Source organism: Formica exsecta, unplaced genomic scaffold (assembly GCF_003651465.1).
Source record: "Formica exsecta isolate Colony F162 unplaced genomic scaffold, ASM365146v1 scaffold871, whole genome shotgun sequence".
Lineage (NCBI taxonomy): Eukaryota > Metazoa > Arthropoda > Insecta > Hymenoptera > Formicidae > Formica > Formica exsecta.
In genome coordinates this window covers 272,665-283,049 of record NW_021853643.1, presented here as the reverse complement: position 1 = coordinate 283,049, position 10,385 = coordinate 272,665, and the positions used below count along the sequence as shown (strand labels likewise).

Sequence of the window (10,385 nt, the reverse complement as noted above, 5' to 3'; positions counted from 1 at the left end):
ATATGTATGTATACATATAAAATAAAAACAAAAGAGAAAAAATATCAGTTTGTCTTAAATCTAATGAAAATATTTTACTTTCTTGACAGGAAACTTTAACAGGCTTCAAATGGATGGGTAACAAAGCTATTGAGTTGATAAAAAAAAATAAAGATATCTTATTTGCATATGAAGAAGCTATAGGTTTTATGTGTGGCTCTAAAGTCCTAGATAAAGATGGTATCAGTGCTGGTGTACGTGTGGCTGAATTAGCGGCTTATCTTGAAACAATAGATTTAACCTTACTAGACAAATTGCAGGAAATATATCAAGAGTATGTTAGATTTTAAAGCCTGAAATGTTTTATAATATACTATAAAATAAATTATAATTCTGATATATATGTATATATATATATAGGTATGGTCATCATATCAGTGACAATTCCTATTGGATATGTCACGACTCGGACGTTATTAAGGCGATATTTGAACGACTGAGGAATTATTCTAACAAGCCAGATACAGTGAGTATTATTTCAATTTTAAAAAGGTTTTTTTTATTTAAATGTTTAGAAAAACAGAGTACTATAATTTGTGCTAATTTATCTACATTACTTTTATCTTAATTTATATGAAAAAGAATGATACATATTTATAAGAATAAACTTTTGTTACACAATCACAAAATATAATGAATAATCTTTTATTGTGTGTATGTGTGTATATATATATATATATATATCCGCGACGACGACTATCGACAGATGCTTTGAATCGGCCGCTGCCTGGCTGGAAAGCGCCGCGACATAATAAGCCTATTGTAAGGAGTTCGATCCACGCGCCGCGCGGACAATCCTTTTCCTCCTCGTCTGCTCGGCGCCGTGCCATGCGGGAAATCGATCATGTTCGAGAGACAAGCGACCACGACCGCGAGAAGAATGCTCGACCATAGTTTAAATCGATTTTCGCGATAAGAAAAGGACTCGCGAGATCGCGATCATCGTTATTTCGTTGACGAGAAGAGATTCGGAGAAAAATAAAGCGTTCTTCCGACGTGGAAGAACCTCACAAGATTCTCTGTCGTCTGGATCGTATTGCGGTAAATACGTTACGATATTGGCCGGCAGTGTCGTCGAATCGGTCGACGGAAAGAAACATAGAGGAAGATAAAGAAAAGACAATGAGGAGGATCGAGAGCAGGTATGCGCGAACGAGCCGGGATAAAGCGAGGAGGAAAGAACGCGGAGACGGGGAGCCCCCGCGCCGCGGCTATTTGTATATATCATTATATTATTGATAATTTATTTTATATTTGCAAAAATCATATTCATAATTACATTTAATTGAAAAATATAAATATTTTAATAAGGAAAAGAAATTGTATGTATATCTCACATGCATATATACAAAAAATTATAAAGTTAAATTTTCGATACCAGTTTTTTATATTTCATAATTTTTGTCATTATGACATAGTCAGCGCTGTTTGATATGCGGTTAAAGTATTCTAATTTACATCTAATGAGATATATGCTTACAAGGTCGACAAGTATATGTGATGCATGAAATAGCATATAAACTGACTAATCACTTTAAAAGTATGATAAAGTCCAAGCGTCGGCCGAGGTATTTGTGCATATGTCATTCTAGGTGACAGTTGCATTGTTTTATTGCTACTCTCATGATAAAATATCAACAAATATAAAATGTGAACATAAAAAATGCGTGACGTATATGTGATAATGAATTTGTAGTGAAATTTAGTAAAAAATGTCTTTTGTTGGGATGTACATTTTTCTTTTACACATATAATTGTTAATGAATTTGTGCTGTAATGATATGTGAGGTCTAATAACAATACCAAACAAAATTATTTCTAACAAAATTTGGTAAAAATTGTTTTCTTTTTTCTTTCTTTGTCTTTTATATAATGATTGTTAAGATGACACAAAATAATATCTGCAATAAATATGTAAATATGGCTGCTATAACATTAACACTTTTGCCTTCCGTGCTTCTTGCCATTTTGTTTATTCCGCTAGTACAATCATTATATCACCTCACACCATTTTTTATGGAAGAAACAGAAATAAGTGAAATATAAGTATATTTCATAATTATACTTTTTCCGTGTAAGTTACTTTGGATTATTATATATTAATCTTAAAATATTAATTGTTTGTGTGAGTTTTATTCTATTACATTCATGCATTTGAAAAATAAACTTTATCATAATAATAAACAAAAAAATAATGCAAATGTAAAGAATGTGTTCGTGTCTCGATTAAAACTATATTGCGCGATTAAGTTCTTCACTTCTTTGTTACTGTTTCTCATGAAAATTCTAATGTAATTTCTTAAATTGTAGTATCCAACCGGAATACTGGAAGGAAAATATATAATAACCGGTGTTCGGGATTTGACAACAGGATATGACAATACAAAACTTGATAATAAAGCAGTCCTACCTGTATCAAAATCTAGCCAAATGATTACATTTACATTCAAAAATGGATTAGTCACCACTTTAAGAACTAGTGGCACAGAGCCTAAAATAAAATATTACAATGAATTATGCGGATTACCTGGAGAGTAAGTTCTTTGCAAATACTTCGTAAGAGAATTAATCTTTATCCCTATTTTTTATTTAATACTAATGATACTCTAATATGTTTTAACATAGAGCATATATAGAATATTCCAAAATCATTGGATGTCTTTTTAATAGCAGATTCTCTGATTATTTTGGAATTGATCATTTTAAATTTTTCCTAAATGAAAATATTAAAAAAAAATTATTTTTTGTAAGTTTCCTATTCTCTCTTTCGGTCATATATTTTTGTAAGCTTTAAATTAAAATTCTATTGAATTGAATTCCATTTAAAATTAAGTGAAAAATATAGTTTCGTTAAATTTTTTAACTCCACAAAGTTTCATTTGCGAAAAGCTCTTCTTTTTTAATTATTTATAATTTGGAAATAAATAGTCTCAACATTTTCAATCAGGAAAGATCATCTCTAAATTGGCTAAAGAAGTTTGCTATTATAACAATATCTCTGATAGTTTTGTGACATCTTTGTATTAAGAATTGTAATATTTATGCATTTCCGAGTGGAGAGGTATCCTATTTTGCACGTACACACCGCAAAACCCTTATATTAAGCAAATATATAATTATTATGGCCGGTAAAACAGGACGGTCCGGCATCCTCTTAAGAATTGTAAATATCTAAAAAACTTTACATTATTGCGTCGCGTTTAATATAACAAAATTTTATTTTAGAGATTTAACTAAACTGAAAAGCATCCTCAAAGAGATGGTATCAGCTATTATAACAGAATTTCTTCAACCTGAAGTTAACGGACTTATTGCTCGTGAAGAATAAATTATGATAATAACTGTCATAATATATGCATGTTACATATGGATTGATTTATATGAATGCTTAAAATGCAATGTCAAAATAGATCATTAATATAAGCTATTCTATGAATATTGTGCTGTAGATGCTTCAAATATGTTCAACATATAATTTTATTTAAACTTTGTATATTACTGTTATACTATAAGTTTATAGTGCATTTGCGATGCAGTAATTTAATTAAGAAACAAAGGAATAATTTTCAAAATGGCTGTGTACTATTTTATATTGTTAAAATTGTTGAAGGAAAGTTGGTCATACACAAGTTACATTCATATGTTTTTTCTACTTTTATAATTATCATATCAATTTATAAAAACATAATGCACAGAAAAATATTCAAAATACTTTCATTATATGTAATTTTGCAATTAAAAAACAAGCAATAAATAATCAATAATTATAATTTTACAATGCAGCAGAATCTAATTATTAATAAGTAATAAACCGATTATACATCCATTGAAAAGAATTTATGCATGTAACAGTAATTTGTTCCTATACACAAGTATTGCTCCACTATTCATAGAGCATTAAAATTCTATAGAAGTTATATTAGAATACCAAAATCTTAAAAATGTTTTTCTAAAACAATTAATGCGTTGTATATCAACCATAATGTAAAGTACAACATAATATAAACAATAATAATGTAGTACAGTCCCAGATAGCCAAGTCTGTCGAAAGCAGATCATGCCAAGTATCTACTATCAAATGTTGTCAGTAAAAAAACTACAAATTTGGCACAGAAGATGTTATTATATCGATTAAATCGACAAATTGGTGTCAAAAATCAAGCAGAGATTGAAAGCCGTCAGATTGCGCGTGCGCGGATTTTGCTCGGTTTTTGCCGCCAATTTGCTATCTAGATTTTTTTCTCCTTAGGTGTTTATAAGTTGTATAGCAATCATTCGTGAAAATTTAGAGATGAATTGTAAGAACAATTAATATTTAGAAAGTAATTTTCAGTATATTGTAAATGAGAAAAGAAAATAAAATTGGAGTAATTATAAAATCTCAAATTTGAAACTTTTATTTATATTAGTTCTCTTGCCTATTATACTTGATTGTACAAGGAATGAAAATAATTCATGTGTATGATGTTTATTGCGAATATATATCCCTCTCTTATATAAGTTCTATAATAAATGTATTAGACATAATTTTTATTCTTTCAGTTGGCACACACATTTTTTTAAGTCATATAATTTTTATACAAAAGATAGATTTAAATAATATAAAATGGAACAATTACCTTCTCTATGCAATGCATTTTTGAGGGCGTGTTCACTTTGCATCCTTTTTTCTTTTTTTTCTTTTTTAATAAAAAGATAAAATTTTGATATAAAAAAAAAATTATATGCAACAGGAAAATTGATTTGATCCTGCTTTTCGTTAGTTCAGTTAGTTAGTTAGTGCTTTTGGCAGTTCACAAATTTTGTCAAGGGTGCGTTCCAAAATCTTACCCGGGCGAAGTAGCATTTAGTTGACCAATCAGGACAAAGAGATCTTTATTTCTTTTATCCTGATTGGTCAATGAAACGCTACGTTACCTTAGGGGTAGAATTTCCGAACGCACCCCATCATACTCCGGTGAAAGTATACATATGTATGTATATATATTCATGCGGTTTTGTTATCGCGGTCCCTGCGAGTTATCTGTCATTTCTAATGTTGGTCGTCGATCGCGAATTATCCGTAAATCGGCCGGAAAATATCATTATAGCCTAAACGTCACAACGGGATAAATCACATCGCGACCCATCACACCCATCCGCTGCATCATTCCGCGTAGATCCGCTTTATACAAGAAGTGTATCAACACTCCACCCACGAGTGCAGTCGCAGTTATTCGCGGAATAATGTATTCGCAATTGTCAAGACGTTTGTAAGATACCGCGTGCATCCAGGGCGATATTTCACACGTGCGTAATTCGTTTGAACATGTCTTCGCGACGGAATGATGAGCAGAAAGTAACTGGTTCGAATTCGGAGTTTATATATATATTCCAGAAGCTTCAGGTATGTATGTTGCTCTCTCTAAGGTCAAGCGACTGAGCTCTCGCTCTCTTCGAGAGATTTATATTTTAAATATATATCTATTTCTTGTATGTATCTGTAAACAATATATAATGTAAATAATTGTGATTTCCTCGAATAATGATCAAGAACTATAATAATTTTCAATTTACAGTTTTACAGATAATATATACATTCAGCTAAATATAAAAGTTCAGAGTTTATATCTGTCGGAAATGATATAAGCTGATCTATAGATTGGCAAATAATATTTTTTCGTATTTAATGCAAATTATTTTGTATTCTATATCTTCCCCCTTTTGGTGAATTTATTATGCTATCATCATGACCACAATACCACTGACTGATAAGCAGCTTCATCAACTGGTAAGTTTAGAGATTATGCTACATATATGTATATTGGGGATACAACAATTATCTTATATCCTGAATGAATTGAAAGTCGTATAGATGATATATTGAGAGTCCCCATTTTAAAAACTATACAACAAAATCTTGTTTTAGATGAAGATAGATATTGAGATTAGATATTGAAATTAGATATTGAAATTTATATGATTTATACTGAAATTTAATTTAATTTCTTAAATTGTTAAACCTTATCATAAATGTATATTTATTATTTGTAGAGTATTAGTATCGGGAAAGCTGTAAATGCAACGGAAACCCCTGTGAAAGAAAAACATGTGCGAAGTATCCTTTCTTATTTTGAAAAATCTATGGACCAATAATTCTTTTCATTAGTTAAATGAGATTTTTTATTTTATTTGTTAATATTATAAAAATAAATATATAAATAAATATGTCAAAAATAAAATTAATAGTGAAAAGAAAGTTTTATGTAAAAAATTAGATATATTATAAAAAAAATTATTTCAAGAAAAACTGAAATAGTTTTTAGAACAGTTCTTAATTTGTTTTGTCAGAGCACAATTGTAACTAATCAAGATATCATTTCTCTGCTTTAAAATATGTGTAGTCATATTTATTATTATAACGAATATAAATCTAAAAGAAAGAAGGAAGAGTTCCTTATAAATAAATAGGTGCAATTATTGGTACATATCGAGAAAAAAGCGGCTCCATTTTCTGGACATATATGTTGAGACAACCATTACAAGAGAATCAGATTGTTGCATGGAAATTTTGTCATGTTTTGCACAAAGTATTACGTGAGGGACATCCCCGGGTTATTGTCGATTCTCAGCGATATCGTGGCAAGTTAGAAGATATTGGGAAATTGTGGCAACACCTTAGAGAGGGCTATGGGCGTCTCATACAATTGTATACAAGACTATTAATCACTAAATTAGATTATCACAAACGGAATCCGCGCTTACCTGGAAATTTGCAAGTAACGCCAGAGGAATTAGAGGCGATTGGAGAAAATGATATTAATGTATAGTGAGTTACATTTTTCTTATAACTCGATTGAATACGACGATATACGACGATATATACGATATACGTCTAATTTATCTTTATAGCTTCCAGATGTCTGTTGAGATGTTCGATTACATGGATGACATCCTGAATTTACAGCATGCAGGTAATAGACTGCTATAAAATTATCACATATATTTGTATCCTCCTTGACATAAAAATCTCCCATGTGCGCAGTGTATTTATCGAACTCTTTACCAAAATTACAGTCTTCGGCTCATTGGACTTGTCGCGATCCAATTCGATGACACCTTGCGGACAATGTCGACTCGCACCTTTGATCCCGTGTATTCAGGACGCTTCGCAGCTGTACGATTGTTGCGTGAAAATCTTGTTTAAACTTCACGGCGCCCTCCCGGCGGACACGTTGACCGGACATCGCGATAGGTTTTCGAAGCAGTTTCACGAGTTGAAGAGCTTTTACAATACCATCAAACATATGCAGTATTTTAAACATTTAATAGCGATTCCGTCATTACCCGAGGTAAAACTTCTTTCAATTATTGATTGATATAATTAGCAGATATGAGAGTTTATCATATCACGCGGTATGTGGCAAATATGAAATTTTTTTGTATACTTGAATATTTTAGAACCCACCTAACTTTTTGATACAAGCCGAACTAAGAACGTATGTCACGCCGATAGTGGTACTTCCACCCGAAGAATCCATAGACAACGAGACTGCCATAGAGAACCTTATTGATACGTCTGATACGGGATCTTTCACGGGCGATCAATTAGATTCTACGAATACAAGAAACGGCTCGATATCACCTGACGCTCTTGCGGAAAGGTATAGAATTTATATGTCTATTTTCCTCTTATCTATCTCTGCCTTTTTTCTTTTTTTTATATAAATTGGAAAGCAGATAAGATAGCATATATATACATACATACATTTTTTTAAATATAAATTGGATAAAATATATCTAACAATATAAGATATAATATCTTTTTAAAGATAAACTGGATATATATAAGATAGCACATACCAATTAATAGTATAGCTATTCAATTTAATAGTATAGCAGAGCTTTCCTCCTTCCTAGATTCTGCAAATCCAAGCTTAATATTTGCAGTGAATGTTATTCTTGAATAAGATTTGTAAGATCAAGTCAAGATGAGAATGCGAAAATAAAAATATCAATTATTTGAAACTTTTGAAATGTATTTAGCAGTGGAAATGTATGAATTATTCTTTATATACTTTTCTTCAGCTTTCTTTTTTTTACAAATATTTCTTCAAAATATTTCTTTTGTGACTTGTATAATGATATATAATATGTTTATATATATGCCTCAAAAATTATAATGCATTTTGAAATAAGTAATTTAAAACTTTTTTTTTTACATATAAATATATATTCTTTTAGAGACAGTCTTATTGATCATCTGTATCAAGTAAATGGTCGCCAAAGGCAAGAAATAAATCGGTTTTTAATAGAGCATCAACAAATAATCGCAGATCTTAGAAGTCGCGTTTTAGAACTGGAATCAACACTGTCTTCTAAGGTAAGCTTACTGCACAGCTTTAATAATTGCACTCTGTTTTATCAACTTATATTATGCAAATATTTTAGAGCAATGAAATCGTAACAGAGAAACAAACTTGTCAAAAACTAATGAAGGAAAATTTGATTATATTAGAAAGATTTCAAGAAATAGAAGGTTGGTAAAATTTTAATTTGTAATTTTTTTATGATTATTATTATTTGCTTTTGCTTCTTAGAAATTATATAGCATATTTCTATTTGTATGTATCTTTTCAAGGAAAAAATGAAGTCGTAGAGGAAAAATTCAAAAAGCTAAAAGATGTTTATTCGAAATTGAGAGAAGAACATATCAATTTGATTCGAAAGGTACATATTTGATATTGATGACAATAAAAGATTATCTATTTTATTTACCACATGATTTATTATATATGAAGAAAGCTGAACTGGAAAAAGAATTGGGAGGACTGAAAATATCACGAGAGCAATCTGAACGTCGAATGTTGAAGGCTGAGGAACGACTGCAGGAATTACTTCAAGGACAAGGATCGGCAGAGCAGGAAGCACAAAAAGTGACGCAAGCACGCAAAGATTTAGAGGATGTTAGAAAGAGGCTGGACGCCGCCCAAACCGAAAATTTGGTAAGTAAGAATTTTTATTAACTTCAATCTGTATTTATTCTATCATACGCACATTGATGAGAGAGATTTTATTATACTGTTACAGGCATTAGCAGCAAAAATAGATTTTATTACGTCTGAGAAGACAGCTTTGGAAGGGGATCTTCATGACTTACTGGTGCAGAAAGAAGAGCTGGATTTGCGGATAGTAAATTTAGAAACTGATGGCGAACGATATCGCAATCAAGTAAAAACGGATGCCAATACAGCTTTATTTGATTTATTACGTGAGTATTATAATAAAGTGTATAATCGAATCCACACGATAATTTTACTAAAATCAGTTAAATGGGATTACACAAAGAAAATGATATTTATGTTATATTAGTGAATGCTATATCGGAAGCGGAATCCATTTTACATCATGCGATGCACGCTATCGATAATCCAGCCATATCGGCATTAACCTGTACGCCCGACTATCTCGAAAACTTATTGGAGCCGACAGAAAAATCGTTAAACGATTTAGAGGAGGCTTACAACAATTATATATCCGATACAACGAAGGGAAAAGCGCTGATTCGCACCGCTATACACAGCGCATACTTCCTGGCTCTCTATTTAATATATGCGAAATCCACTTCGAACACATCGACGGATATCGGTTTAGCCGATCGTAAGTTTTTCGTGATCATATAATAGCAATTTAAATATTAATAGACTTTGAGAAAGTCCAAAAAAAAACTGATACTATCTGTTTAGTCTAAAATAAATTGCGAGATTTTCTAGAATATGTGCAAAATTTTCAACGCTTTTTATAAGATTTGTTGCAATATTTTTATAGGATTTGCCGACGAGTGCAAACAATTAGGTTCGCAAGGTTTAATTATATTGAGTTATATTAAAGAAAAATCCTCGATGACTGTAGTACAAATTGCAAATGTCAAAAGTCAATTACAAAAGATTTCGTCTCTTATAAATGCATTATCGACTACTCAAAACAACGTGGAAATTATTGGAAGCTTAGTGGAAAATGAGTTGCAGAGTATGGATAAAGCTATAGAAGAAGCAGTTGCAAGAATACAGGTACTTATTATAAGCGTATTTATGCAAGAAAAGCAAAATATGTATGGAAAGAGATGAGTGATTTACTTTTACATGATTTAATAGGATATGTTGGATAAATCACGCGCGGCGGATTCGGGTCTAAAGTTAAAAGTGAATGAACAGATCTTGGATTCTTGCACAGAACTAATGAAATATATAAGAAAATTAGTGCAAAGGTCTCGCTTGCTACAAATAAATATGTCAAAAATAAAATTAATAGTGAAAAGAAAGTTTTATGTAAAAAATTAGATATATTATAAAAAAAATTATTTCAAG

At 30.8% G+C, this 10,385-nt stretch overlaps 3 protein-coding genes across 9 annotated transcripts in view; all 3 read left to right on the top strand.

Annotated features, from left to right (window-relative positions):
- The window catches only part of LOC115244821 (glucose 1,6-bisphosphate synthase), a 9,557-nt gene extending 5,743 nt beyond the window's left edge, over nucleotides 1-3,814 (top strand). For all 7 annotated transcript variants that reach the window (XM_029822794.1, XM_029822791.1, XM_029822792.1 and 4 more), the window contains exons 7-10: nucleotides 90-313; nucleotides 400-505; nucleotides 2,350-2,573; nucleotides 3,265-3,814. In XM_029822794.1, coding sequence (XP_029678654.1) covers nucleotides 90-313; nucleotides 400-505; nucleotides 2,350-2,573; nucleotides 3,265-3,367 — 657 coding nt within the window. In that variant the 3' untranslated portion in view covers nucleotides 3,368-3,814. The remainder of the gene's footprint in view (nucleotides 1-89; nucleotides 314-399; nucleotides 506-2,349; nucleotides 2,574-3,264) is intronic.
- A 975-nt stretch (nucleotides 3,815-4,789) lies between these two features.
- LOC115244812 (huntingtin-interacting protein 1-like) lies at nucleotides 4,790-8,565 on the top strand. Its single transcript, XM_029822761.1, has 9 exons — nucleotides 4,790-5,425; nucleotides 5,798-5,809; nucleotides 6,073-6,136; nucleotides 6,490-6,847; nucleotides 6,931-6,992; nucleotides 7,096-7,370; nucleotides 7,480-7,682; nucleotides 8,263-8,401; nucleotides 8,470-8,565. Exons 1-9 carry the CDS (start codon nucleotides 5,348-5,350, stop codon nucleotides 8,563-8,565), a joined length of 1,287 nt encoding a protein of 428 aa, XP_029678621.1. The 5' UTR covers nucleotides 4,790-5,347.
- Nucleotides 8,566-8,813: 248 nt separating this feature from the next.
- On the top strand, nucleotides 8,814-10,257 carry LOC115244811 (huntingtin-interacting protein 1-related protein-like). The gene is made up of 5 exons (XM_029822760.1): nucleotides 8,814-9,023; nucleotides 9,109-9,289; nucleotides 9,391-9,678; nucleotides 9,847-10,088; nucleotides 10,252-10,257. The coding sequence occupies exons 1-5, from the start codon at nucleotides 8,814-8,816 to the stop codon at nucleotides 10,255-10,257; spliced, it is 927 nt and encodes a 308-aa protein (XP_029678620.1).
- Nucleotides 10,258-10,385: the final 128 nt, after the last annotated feature.